At 47.5% G+C, this 14032-nt stretch overlaps 1 protein-coding gene across 2 annotated transcripts in view; it reads right to left on the reverse strand.

Moving 5' to 3' along the window:
* NATD1 (N-acetyltransferase domain containing 1) overlaps nt 1–13618 on the reverse strand; it is a 39069-nt gene extending 25451 nt beyond the window's left edge. The window contains exons 1-2 of one of the 2 annotated variants that reach the window (XM_068127284.2): nt 13216–13618; nt 11046–11182 (exon numbers count right to left, since the gene is read on the reverse strand). In XM_068127284.2, coding sequence (XP_067983385.1) covers nt 11046–11182; nt 13216–13327 — 249 coding nt within the window. In that variant the 5' untranslated portion in view covers nt 13328–13618. The remainder of the gene's footprint in view (nt 1–11045; nt 11183–13215) is intronic. The other variant, XM_068127285.2, reaches the window with a different exon arrangement.
* Between the last annotated feature and the right edge of the window lie 414 nt (nt 13619–14032).

The raw sequence follows: 14032 nt of genomic DNA on the forward strand, positions 1-14032 counted from the left end.
GCCGCTCCCCTTGTTTTTTGTGTCGGTTTGACTTTTTGTGTGATTAATGTTAGCTCTTTGACGAGCCTCGATCGTGTATACAAAAAAAAAGAAAAAAAAAAAAAGTTGTGTGAGAATGGTGAAGGGTAGGCAGGGACAGAAATGCAAGTTTGTGTGGCAAGGGTGCCCGGAGGGCGTGAATGGTGTTGGTATCCTGTTTTCTGAGGAGTTTGTAGACAGTGTGGTGAGTGTGACTAGAGTGAGTGATAGGTTGATGATGGTGAAAATGATGATTGGAAAGCTCTTCGTGAACGTCATCGCGGGATATGCTCCGCAGGTTGGTCGGAGCGATGAAGAGGACAAGTTCTGGTGTGCGATAGAGAAGCTGATGGAAAACGTGAAAGATGAGGAAGTTGTTGTGGTAGGAGGAGACCGAAATGGACATGTGGGAAGGAGTATGGACGGTTTTGAGGGAGTTCATGGGGGTTACGGATATGGTGTGAGAAATGGAGAAGGTGAAAGGATTTTGGAGTTTGCTGATGGAGCTGATTTGTTGATTTGTAATACTCAGTTCCAGAAAGAGGATAATAAGCCTGTTACATACACGTCAGGTGGGTCGACGACAACCGTTGACTACCTGATGGTGCGTAGGCGAGATAGGGGGCACCTCCGGGACACAAAGGTGATCCGGTACCACTTGGTTGTCTGCGACATAAGGGTGAAAGGTGCGAGGAGAGCTCGGCAGGTAAAGTACCAACTGAGAATGAAGGTGTGGAGGTTGAAAGAGGTGACAGTAAGGGAGGCATTAAAAGAGAGGCTGAGTCGGGTAGAGGATGATGCATGATGTGGTTGAGCTTGAACGTGGTTGGATGTCAATGAAAGATAGTCTGTTGGGAGCCGTTGGTGAGGTATGTGGATGGACAAAAGGACCACCGAGGCACTCGGAAACATGGTGGTGGGATGAGGAAGTTGGAAAGAGGATTGACGAGAAGAGGAAGAATTTCAAGGAGTGGCAGAAGGCGAAGGGTACGGGAGCAGAAAAGCAGAGCATGAAAGTTATAAGGCAGCCAAGAAGGCTGCAAAGAAACAGGTAGCAAAGGCGCAGGAGGCATGCAGGAAAATGTTCGGAGAAAGCTTGGATTCGGAAGAGGGTCAGAGAGCGGTATTCAGGATTGCAAAGCAGATAGCAAAAGAGAGGTGTGATGTAATGGGGGTGAGTTGCTCGAAGGATGAAGTGGGACAAATCGTTGTGGACCCAGATGGAATTAAAGGAAGATGGAAAAGATATATGGAAATGCTGTTGAATACAGAGAATGAATGGGATGGCAACATAGAGAGTAACCCAGTTTTAGGACCGGCAGAGAAGATAACTGAGAAGGAAGTTGAGGAAGCGATTAAAGCAATGAAGAGAAGAAAGGTGGGAGGGCCGACGGGAGTTGTGGGAGATATGTTGAAGGCAGCAGGAAGTTGTGGTGTGAAGAGAATGAAAGAGATCTGTAACCTGGTGGTGAAAGAAGGCCGCATTCCAGTGGATTGGGAACTGAGTACCCTCGTCCCTCCATACAAGGGGAAAGGTGACCCCCTGGAGTGTGGCTCGTACCGAGCGATAAAGTTATTGGAGCATGGAATGAACGTATTGGAAAGGGTGTTGGAGAGGAGGATAAGGAAGAAGGTGAAGATCGACGAAATGCAGCTTGGATTTATGCCAGGAAGAGGAACGACAGACGCGCTCTTTATTGTGAGGCAGTTGCAGGAGAAGTACATGGAGAAGAGGAAGAAGTTGTTTCTTGGGTTTGTTGATCTGGAGAAAGCATTCAATAGGGTTCCACGCGAAGTATTGACATGGGCATTGAGGAAGTTAGGAGTGGAGGAATGGTTGATCAGAGTAGTGATGGCAATGTACAAAAGAGCACGCACAGCTGTAAGGATGAACGACGGGAACAGTGGTGAGTTTGAGGTGAAGGTGGGAGTGCATCAGGGGTCGGGACTAAGTCCACTACTATTTGTGGATGTGATGGAGGTGCTGGCTCAGAACGTAAAGGAGGGTTTACCGTGGGAGTTGTTGTATGCAGAAGATCTGGTGTTGATTGCGGAAAGTATGGATGGACTGAAGGAAAAGATGAACAAGTGGAAGGAATGTATGGAGACAAAAGGTCTGAAGGTGAATATAGGAAAGACAAAGGTGATGGCAAGTGGTAAAGCATGTGGTGAGGTGGAAACTGGGACGTGGCCCTGTGCTGTGTGTAGGAAGGGTGTCGGAGTGAACTCCATTCAATGTACAATGTGCGCTGACTGGGTTCATCAAAAATGTAGTGGTCTGAGAGGGTTATTAACCAGTGTGGCAGCTACATTCAAATGTAAGGTGTGCACAGAGGGAGCTGCAGATGGAGGAAATGTTGAGTTGGATCTTGGAGACGGCGTGAAGCTGGAAGGTGTGAAAACATTTTGCTACCTCGGAGACATGCTGAATGGAGAAGGTGGATCAGACTCGGCAACGGTTGCAAGAGTGAGATGTGCATGGAAGAAGTTTCGGGAACTGAGTGGCGTGCTGATGAGGAGGGGAGTGTCGTTGAAGCTGAAGGGAAAGGCGTATGCTGCATGTGTGAGAAGTGTGATGATTTATGGGAGCGAGACATGGGTAATGAACGTCGAGCAGCAACTTTGGCTGGAAAGGGTGGAAATGCGAATGGTTCAGTGGATGTGTGGAGTATCGTTGAGAGAGAGGAAGACAAATGAAGAATTGCGAAAGATGATGGGAATAGAGCCTGTGATGGATGCTGTGAAGAGAAACAGGTCGAGATGGTTTGGTCATGTGTTGAGGAAGGATGAAAGTGACTGGTTGAGAAGAGTGATGGAAATGAATGTAGAAGGAAGTCGAGGACGGGGAAGACCGAGAAAGACTTGGCTGAAGATGGTGGAAGAAGAAATGCGGGCAAGGGGGTTAACAAGGAGAGATGCAGAAAATAGGGAAAAATGGAGAAGATTGTCATGGGGACCGCAAGGCTAACCCCCGCTCTAGCAGGGAAAATGGCCTTAAAATGCATGTTGTTGTTGTTGTTGTTGTCTTGTAACATCAGCACATCAATTTTTTCATTCTGAAAAATTTGAAACACCTGGAGGCGACGCACACAACTGCGACCCCCGTTGATGTTTAAGGATGCTACTTTCATCTCCATTCTGTTAACTATTCATGAAGTTCCTTACCCGCTCGAGTTACACATTTTCTTAGCCTCTGGAATTGAGGTTCTGACATGTTAACCTGATAAGGTTCACGAATCATGTTCTTTGCAGTCAAAATAAAATCATCCAGATTCGGAAAGTAGTCTTTGATTTTTACATGTCTTTTCCTGAACGTTTCATCAAGGAACTTAATAACATTTTCTTGAGAAACCCTGGTGATGGTGTTGTCATCACCCGCCTCACTCTCTTGAGCACTTAAAGCACTAAAGAGTAGGGTAGAAGAGGTTTCATCAGAATCAAGTGCTTCATCTTGATCTGCTGCTTTTCCTACTATTTGTTGAGCACTTCGTTTTGGAAACAGCAATTCTACAGGGTCAAGGACCTCCGCGCTCTTTGGAGACCCTTCCAAATTTACCATATCCCCTGTGGCTATAAGTATGTCCCCCACCTCATCATCCCTTTCATATTTATCTGTCAGGGAAGGGTTAACGTTATCCTCACAGTCGCAAGGACTTTCCCCCTTTATCTATTTTTTCCTCACTAGCAGATCCAGCTGCTAACTCGCCTGAGGGAGTTTGGTTATCAGGACAAGGACTTACCACATCCTGAGAGGATCGACTATTTTCCGGGTCATGCTCAATCTCGGCAAGTGGTGCAAGCGAATCTTCCTCACGTACACACACTCCCGGTACCATTTCCGTTACCGCCAAAGAGTTTCCGGTGTAGGCCTCACCCTGGAGGTCCTGCGAGCCTGACCCGATCTGAATCTTATTTTGTTTTTCTTTGGAATCACAGGATTCTTCACTTGAACGCTTCTGACCTTCTTTCCTGGTGTCCGCTACGGGTACTTCCATGTTATCATCCGCACTGTCGTGTACAGTGGACGAAATGGGAGAGGGTTCAACCACTTTCATTCCCACCTTAAGTGGAGGGGCGGGGTTAGTCACCTCACGTTCTAAATCTATCACTTCCCCCCCCCCGGTCGGGGTGGTCGGGTCTGGCGCTTTGCTCACCGCAGTAGGTGCGGTGGGTGGGTTACACACTCGATCCACTCCCTCCCCGTCAGTGTGCGGTGAAGAGGAATCGCTCCTCACCAATCCTCCGCTTTCCTGCGGTGTAACCACATTGGGGCAGGCACTCTTCACATGCCCGTAAGCCCCACAACCGAAACACGTCATAGCCTCCGAGGAGGCATACATTTTGTATTCAAAAATGTTGCTTTTCACACTCAACATGACATTGAGCGTTTTTACATTTGCAGCAGTATCATGTACACCACTCTCTTAAAGGACATGACATGTTTGAATCGATCGCAAACATTTCGCATCGGCACCATCAAAATCCTCGATACGACCTTACCAAACTTGCTTAATTGTTCACGTAAATCCTCATTTCTAATAAATGGCGGGATATTACTGATGGTAATCTTTACCGTAGGGGCTTGCAAAGTGAACACAGAGAGGAACGTGTTCGGTTCAATGAACAAGCCTTGTTCAACTACACTCGCTACCATGTGCTCCTCGGAAAAAAATACGACAAATTTCTTATTCATACGAGAGGCAGCGCGAATACTGTGTGCACCAACGATGTTTCCAATGGCGAAAACCACATCGTTAATTTCCACCTCGTTGGGAGGAACACAAACTAGCCCGTGTTTATGAGTTAGCGATTCGTAAGTATCAATGCGGAAACGTTCGCCCGCCATTCTAACTTGACCAAAGACAAGTTCGTAACTGAGAACCGAGGAAGCCCAATGTTTGTCGAACACAAACAAACAGATCAGCTATAGCCTAAAGCCATTGAACACAGCCACAGAGTGAAGAAAGAACCCCCCCCCCCCCCCGGCGGCCATACCAAACCGCCGGCTTAGGACCCTCTCAACACCGGACTGTGCTCTCTCTCTCTCTCTCCCTCCCTCTCTCTCGAAGATAAAGGTACAGAAAGGATGAAAACAAAACGCCAAAGCACACAGGATGGAAAAGGAGAGGGAGGGGTAGGGCAGGTGAGGAGAAAAACACACAAAGGACTCACCACAACACAGAGCAGTTGCTCACAGCCACCATGACGCCACACCCAGATCACAACAGCCAGCAGGGGACGACAGAGAGAGAGAGAGAGAGAGAGATAGAGGTGGGGGGGGGGGGGGGGGGGAGAGGAAGAGGGAGAGAGAGAGCTGCATGCAAATGTGCGAGAGTGGCGGAAAGTGATGGGGCAAATTTGTGGCAGACAACTACAGCTAGGGGAGTCGGAGATGGGAGCGGAAAAGAGGCAGGATGAGATGAGCAGACTTTGTGGGCGACAGTCCAAGTGTCGGATAGTAAAAGCATACCTGTGGGTTGGGCTGGAGCCACAAGCCCAGACACGACATTGCCTGCCATCTCCCTCCCACCAAGACCACCACCAGCAATCCATCGCCACCCAGTGTGTGGAGAGGGTTTTGCTGTCTTTCGTTATTTAAGCTGCCTTAGTGCACGTGAGTGACTGGCCCCAAAGTTATATCACATAAGGCGTCAAAGTCTAAGCGTAGAAGGTGTGGGGGAGAGGAGGCGAGGGTGTGGGGGAGAGGGACAGGGGTGGAGAGGATATAGCTTATTTATAGATAATTTATAACTGATCATTGTGTTTGCATCTCGTCTTTCCCACCTCTTTTCTTTAATAAACCCTGTTTCTCCCCCTCCCCCGGGTGTGTGGTCCGAAATTTGAAAGGGTGATTAACAGCATAGATAAGACCTCGACAATGATCACATTGGCAGAAAGACCTCCTTAGGAGGATCAAAATGCAGTGATTGTTCCAGGGTTATCGCTCGGCCCTCATCATTTCAAACGGACGAACCTACTGCAGGCGACAGAACCTGCTGGAAACCGAAGTAAAGATCTGTTCGGCTTTCCCGGCTTACCCAAACACCTTTGGTCACTAAATTGGTGTCCATCCTGGTGGAAGATTTGACCTCGTAATCGACCCACCGCCAACAGTAACAATATTGTGTACCATGTCAGAAGTGGAGAGGTACAATGGATGGATGTGAACTGGCAGAGTATGCCCAATAAACCCCAGCACCGATCTCAATAAGCCAGCTTAGAAAAGTAATTTGACTATGACAGTAAAATCTGATGAAGATGTTCAGCTGAAATTAGACTAGTTTAAGATGATGCCCAAACAAAAAATAAAATAAAACACTAATCAAGATTAGAGGACAGCAACTTACTGGTCCTTCTGGAGTGACAGTAAGAATCCGACACGTGCGTGCATCAAATATTTTGATATTGGGTCATTCCTGGTGGAACTTTTTGCCATCTTTCAACTTTGCTTTTGGATGGGAAGCGTGGGGACTTGTGATGGCACGTCATCGACCACTCCAGTTCTGCTCTAAAAATGTGTTATTCGTGAAATTTTAACCACAGAAAAATACCCGAGTTACATTTATGGGGTTAGGTATAGTAAGGGAAACATATGAAAATCTGTTAACTAAATTGTTACCAAAAATTTTCTTCACCAATATGTTTGTAAAGGTGTGTAATAACATGTGTTAAAATGTTGAAGGTCAACTCCCGTGGGAAACCCAGAAAAAAAGCTGTTGAATTCGGGTACCGAAAAATTATTTTCGAGAATTTTTATTTTTTTAAATCGGCCCTTAAGTAACTTATGAGGGGTCAAATAAGGGTTTTTCATGATTCTGAGTTGATTGTTAACATTTATATTTCACCACAGACACTCCTTTGTGGAAAAATAATTTCTAAATATATCTCATTTTCTACTTTGCAGGACATGGAGTCGAGCAATATGGATGAAGACGTTACTCCACCTGTGCTCAATTGCTTCATCTGTGCACGCTCGGATACACCAGCTGAAAGGCTCATACAGGCAACTCCAAAGGGATACTCAACTTTATTGAAACAAGCAGAAACTGTCGAAATTGTTACTGTTGTGGAACGTATGAAGGAGGCTCAAAAGGAAGGAAAACTGAGGTACCACCAGAAGTGTAAAAATGATCTGTACAACAACTTTGTTGCAACCACCAAGAAGTCAGCTCAAGCATCAAAGGCAGAGAAAGAGTCATCAAAGTTGAAGAGAAGACGCACTACTTGTGAGTTCAGTTCATCAACTGGCTGCAGTTCTAGAAGATCACAGTCAGTTGACCTCCTGTATAAGGATGTATGCATTCTTTGCAACCAACCAGCCCAGCTCTACAAAAATAATCCAGCACAAGCTAGAAAGAAATACAGAGTGCCAGATAATTTGACTGCAGATACACTGAAGGCAAGCTTGCTGAAGACAGCACGGAGTCGCGGGGATGACTGGGGCACTGAAGTCACTGGACGCCTGGAAGGGATCAACGACTTGGTAGCAGAAGAAACACTGTACCATTTGCGATGCAAACTTATGTTTGCGAGAGGTGACAGTTTGTCCAAGACTGATGAGGAAGGAAAAAGGAAGAGAGGACAGAGGAGTATTGATGAGGAGCGAGAGGCAGTTTTTATTGAATTCTGCGAATGGTTAGACTCAGAATTAGAGCATGGGGTAATGAAAAGCTGCAGGAGTTTGATCAGTCACCAGAGAAGAGCCTTTCTTATTCAAAGCATTGGCTAAAGATAAAACTTCTAGAGAAATACGAAGACACCTTGTATTTCACAACACAGGAAAGAAGGGCAGATGTACTCTGTCTCAAAGATGGCACCGACAATATTCTGCGAGTGCATCATGCTAATCTTGACCATGGAGATGAGAAGACTCAGATCATAAAGACGGCACTCAAGTTCATATCCAATGATATTGCCTTGATTGATTTAGGTCCAAAGTCATACCCCACCACACACAGTATGACTGACATTGATAGTCAGCTGACACTTGTTCCTGCAAGCCTTCAGATGTTCTTGAGACCGATTGTCAAGACAGACGAAAGAGTTGCCGTTTGGGGGCAGAATTTTATTAAGGCCTGTCGACCTCGGTCTGGAGTATTGCCACACCAAATGGGGCTTGCCATACAACTTGATCATAGATTTGGGTCAAAATGGATGCTCAACAAGTTCCACCGGCTGGGATACACTGAGTCTTACACGGAGACACAAAACTACAAATACTGCTTCCTTAATAGTAGGAGTGGAGATGATGTTCCAGATACTTCTGGCACTCTTGACACCATTGTGGAGGAAACCGATGAACAGATCAATGATGAGGTTGCGGTTGATGCTGTGCTTGAGGATCAATCAGTGATGACAGCCAAAGTGCCAGCCAGTGAAAGTGAATTGTCAAGTAATGATCAGGTGGTCTTTATAGAGGTTGGGGAAACAAACAATGCAGTCACTCAGTTTGTTGGAGACAATATAGATTTAAACATTGTCTCTATTCACGGAAACACTCCCTTTCACTCAATGGGTTGGATCGTAGTCACCTCTCCGGCACCACCTTTGCCAGATCCACAGACAACAGCAGCTTTCCCCCGGGTGAAGTTGAAGGCACTCGACAAAGCTAAGATCCTGAGAGGAACTGAAGTAAAGATTATTCCATTTACGAACAGGAAACAGATAGGAACGAACGCGATCATGTTTCTCCCCCTCGAAAAAACATTTCCTCCTCCCTGGCTCATGATCAGCCACTCCTCACTCCAGGTGACACACTCTGGGCAGCGGGGTGGGTGATCAAACCAGAGACTCTACCTCCAACAGAGGGTGCAGCTGCACAACATTCACTCCGTGCCTACCTGCAGACCCGGGACTGGATCCTTCTACAGAGCATGTCTCTGAACCCCAGTGACTATGGATGGACAATAGGTGTGCATGGGTATGAGCCAGTTCCAACACTGGACCCCACGGCTCCTGAGGAGCTATTGCAGTTCACGAGCTGTAATTGTCATGGAGATTGCAGCAACCGGCGATGCAGCTGCAAGAAGAATGGGGTCACGTGCATCTCGGCCTGTGGAGTCTGTAATGGCATTACATGCAGAAACTGCAGTTATGATGTTGTTGAGTCTGAAGAAGACATAGACAATGACTGTTGAAACTTCTGACATTGTGAATGAGAAATAACTCTTGAGTATTATATATGTATGTGAAATAAAAGCTACTTTGTGTGTAAATGTAAAAGTGAAAATATAAATGTTAACAATCAACTCAGAATCATGAAAAACCCTTATTTGACCCCTCATAAGTTACTTAAGGGCCGATTTAAAAAAATAAAAATTCTCGAAAATAATTTTTCGGTACCCGAATTCAACAGCTTTTTTTCTGGGTTTCCCACGGGAGTTGACCTTCAACATTTTAACACATGTTATTACACACCTTCACAAACATATTGGTGAAGAAATTTTTTGGTAACAATTTAGTTAACAGATTTGTGAAATATCTCATAAAATGCCCTTACTAGTAAGAGAATACAGTAGGAAAGGTAGAATTGTACAGAAATAGTATGGACCGTGTGACGTGTAGGAGTATTTCGATGTAATAAGTAGGGAAAATGTAGCTTAAGGTTGTTTTGATTTGCATCATATGGGGGATGGTGACATGTTAATTATAGTAGGGTTGAAGAATAATTTTCCCTGTAAGTGAAACCCTCTTCGGTTATCCCTAAAATTATAATAACCACCGGCCAAGCAAAACGGCAGCCGGCCAAGCGATTCATGCTCCCAGGACACCTACGCCAAAAGACCCGCCCAGGAGAGGCGGAGCGACCGTGGCTCGGTGGGCGAGGAAACAATGCCGGCAGGCCACACCCCCAAGTGACGCGATTGGTCCGGATGACATGGCCAGCTTCGCGATTGGTTCTTCGAGAGAAGAAGTAGTGCTTGGTTCTTGATGGACAAGGAGGACATTTTATTTGGTGTTGGCTGAGGAGAGCATTGATGGACAAGAAGGAGGACATTTTCTTTGGTCTTGGCTGAGGAGAGCATTGAAGGACAGAGGAGGCTTGCTGGCTCAGCTGTGTTGCGGCAGGACGTGCGTCCCTTTATCGAAAATGAGGATTCCTTTTATTTCCCACACCAAGGTGTTTGGAGCTTGGAGAAACCGAGCGGAAAGGGGGCCGTCTTCGAGACTCGACTCACGCCCGTGGCTTCTTCGCCGTGCAGCGTCACGGCATCTTAGCCGGGTTCCCACCTGCGTAGCTTTGAGCTTCAGTGACCGCTAACCTCCCAAAATGACCCATTGGGGCCAGGTAAGTGAAAAAGGGGAAATTTTTCTTTTGTTACTTTTACCCTGTGTATTTTTATGTCCGTATGAGAGGATCCTCGAAGTAGAATTTATTTACCTCAGACATTTTTTTGTTGTCTTCATTTGGCACCTTATTTTGTTGCAAATCATTATTGTTACCTTTAGTTGTCGCGTTTTGGATGGGTTTCGGAACAAACCCGTGTGTTTTGTGAGAATAAGCCTTTGTGTCTCTTCCCTTTCGCACGCATGCGATAACTGCCATAATCGGGAGGTCGCCTCGGGAGTTAAAGCTGGTTCAGCTCATCCGTTCCAGGCTGGTGTTAACTAGCTAGGGACGCAACAATATCTTATGAAACAATGCGGGATAAGTTTTGGCCTCAAGCAGGTAAAGGGAGACGTCGTCAAGAGAAGCGACTTGTATCTTATATTGTGAGGAAAGACTGAGCAATTTCCTTACAAGAAATTCATTGTTGTTAACAAGTCAAGGACTTGTGGTTTAGATATTCACAGCAAAACGGAGGGTGCGTTGGACGATTTCTGATTGCATGGTTGACCACTTGTCATTTGCAAGCTCATAGCGAGTGAAAATGCGACCTGGCATCACGATGAACTTCATACGACGCACCACAACTGAAATCCTGGCATCACGATGAACTTCATACGACGCACCACAACTTAAATCCTGGCATCACAATGAACTTCATACGATGCATCACAACTCAAATCCACCGAAATGTGTATACCTTAGCCAAAAGCCTAGCAAGGCCTTGCCCTCTGTAGCCATCAGGAACCTCTGTATGCTGCAGATCCACCGCACGCCGACCGATGTACGCGTAAAGCAAAAGTGCACGGTCGTGTGTCCCTGTAACAGTAATAAAAACTATTTTAAAAAAAAACAGGATACAATTTCAATGTTAAAAAAGTTATACTAAGAAAGTGTCCACCTGAACGATCACCTGAATAGCTCTTCCCAACCCATCAGAATAGTTTAAGGAAAGGTTTAAATATCAGGTTAACAAAGCCAAGGGTTAGATGGTCACGGTGAAGGTGAGATGGTCACGGTGAAGGTGAGATGGTCATGGTGAGATGGTCACGGTGAAGGCGAGATGGTCACGGTGAGGGTGAGATGCTCACGGTGAAGGTGAGATGGTCACGGTGAAGGTGAGATGGTCACGGTGAGGGTGAGATGGTCACGGTGAGGGTGAGATGGTCACGGTGAGGGTGAGATGGTGAGGGTGAGATGGTCACGGTGAGGGTGAGATGGTCATGGTGAGGGTGAGATGGTCACGGCTAAGGTGAGATGGTCACGGTTAAGGTGAGATGGTGAAGGTGAGATGGTCACGGTGAAGGTGAGATGGTCACGGTGAAGGTGAGATGGTCACGGTGAAGGTGAGATGGTCACGGTGAAGGTGAGATGGTCACGGTGAAGGTGAGATGGTCATGGTGAAGGTGAGATGGTCATGGTGAAGGTGAGATGGTCATGGTGAAGGTGAGATGGTGATGGTGAAGGTGAGATGGTCATGGTGAAGGTGAGATGGTCACGGTGAAGGTGAGATGGTCACGGTGAGGGTGAGATGGTCACGGTGAAGGTGAGATGGTCACGGTGAGGGTGAGATGGTCACGGTGAGGGTGAGATGGTCACAGTGAGGGTGAGATGGTCGGTGAAAGTGAGATGGTCACGGTGAGGGTGAGATGGTCACGGTGAGGGTGAGATGGTCACGGTGAAGGTGAGATGGTCACGGTGAGGGTGAGATGGTCACGGTGAGGGTGAGATGGTCACGGTGAGGGTGAGATGGTGAGGGTGAGATGGTCACGGTGAGGGTGAGATGGTCACGGTGAGGGTGAGATGGTCATGGTGAGGGTGAGATGGTCACGGTGAGGGTGAGATGGTCACGGTGAAGGTAAGATGGTCACGGTGAGGGTGAGATGGTCACGGTGAGGGTGAGATGGTCACGGTGAGGGTGAGATGGTCACGGTGAGGGTGAGATGGTGAGGGTGAGATGGTCACGGTGAGGGTGAGATGGTCACGGTGAGGGTGAGATGGTCACGGTGAGGGTGAGATGGTCACGGTGAGGGTGAGATGGTCACGGTTAAGGTGAGATGGTGAAGGTGAGATGGTCACGGTGAAGGTGAGATGGTCACGGTGAAGGTGAGATGGTCACGGTGAAGGTGAGATGGTCACGGTGAAGGTGAGATGGTCACGGTGAAGGTGAGATGGTCATGGCTAAGGTGAGATGGTCACGGTGAAGGTGAGATGGTCACGGCTAAGGCGAGATGGTCACGGTGAAGGTGAGATGGTCACGGTTAAGGTGAGATGGTCACGGTGAAGGTGAGATGGTCACGGTGAAGGTGAGATGGTCACGGTGAAGGTGAGATGGTCACGGTGAAGGTGAGATGGTCATAGCTAAGGTGAGATGGTCACGGTGAAGGTGAGATGGTCATGGCTAAGGTGAGATGGTCACGGTGAAGGTGAGATGGTCACGGTTAAGGTGAGATGGTCACGGTGAAGGTGAGATGGTGAAGGTGAGATGGTCACGGCTAAGGTGAGATGGTCACGGCTAAGGTGAGATGGTCATGGTGAAGGTGAGATGGTCACGGTGAAGGTGAGATTGTCACGGCGAGGGTGAGATTGTCATACTCATAGTGAGATGGTGCGGGTGAGATGGTGATAATTGTAACGTCCTCTGCCAACACACAACAACAACTGACGCGTTCGTCGTGACCAGACCACCACGTCAGACCTCACCCAGACTCCAGAACGGACACGCAACACCAACATGGTGCTGTGACCGCCCTGAAAACGGGGTCACGTGGTCTACTTACACATGGCGGAGTTCATCCACACACCATCGATAGAGAATATTACGTCGGTCCTCATTTATGGACAGTATGGACCCTCATGGCCGCTCTCACCTACTAGTCGCACGAAGAACTGTCGCTTCTTGCGATCGTGTTCGACCCTCACAGCACTGGGAACTGGGACGAGCAGCTCGGCGGCGGCGGCAGCGGATTCCGCCAGAGCCATGGTACGAAATGGACGCGGGAAACGAGAGACAGAGACACGCGTTTGGTGTACAAGGGAAGGTGTGTTATGTATGTACACACGGACAGAGCGCAGGGCATGTGGTGACCACGTCCCCAAAAAAGAGGGGGAAGGGAAGGTACAACCCCAGACAGATGTGAGAGAAAAAAATCCTCTGCTACAAACAAAAACAAACGCACCAGCAGCGGCACGACGGATCAGCTGTGAGGAGGATCACGTGACCAAGCATGCTGAAGGCGGGGTCACGTGGCCTTCCCGGAGGCGGGGCCTCGGCGCACGTGCTCGGACCGTTTCGTTTTCTAGTTTGTCGACTCGCACTCTCGCAGTCTCGCACACCGTTACCGTGTGCGTGTCAGTCATGGGACGGCCGAATCGGGTGCAAACCGGATAAACATTATTTATTTAATATAAAATTACGATTATTTTATGAAACATTATTTTAAAACAATAATTCGTTCGACCGTTTAGTGAACTGCAATGACTCGGCCTTGATTCGAACCACGAGCTCCCGCCTCCCAGACTCGGAGCGAAGAACCCTGAAGCCCACTACACTACACCACCCAGTCTGAATTTCGAAATACCGCACGCGAAATTCTTTACCCAACATATAATTAACGTACAAACTCCCTCGAGCCTTCAACCAAAAAACATTTTAACTTGGTACTGCACTACGAGGAGCAACAAAAA

This window comes from Myxine glutinosa, chromosome 10, assembly GCF_964187855.1.
Source record: "Myxine glutinosa chromosome 10, kmMyxGlut1.1, whole genome shotgun sequence".
Classification (NCBI taxonomy): Eukaryota; Metazoa; Chordata; class Myxini; order Myxiniformes; family Myxinidae; genus Myxine; species Myxine glutinosa.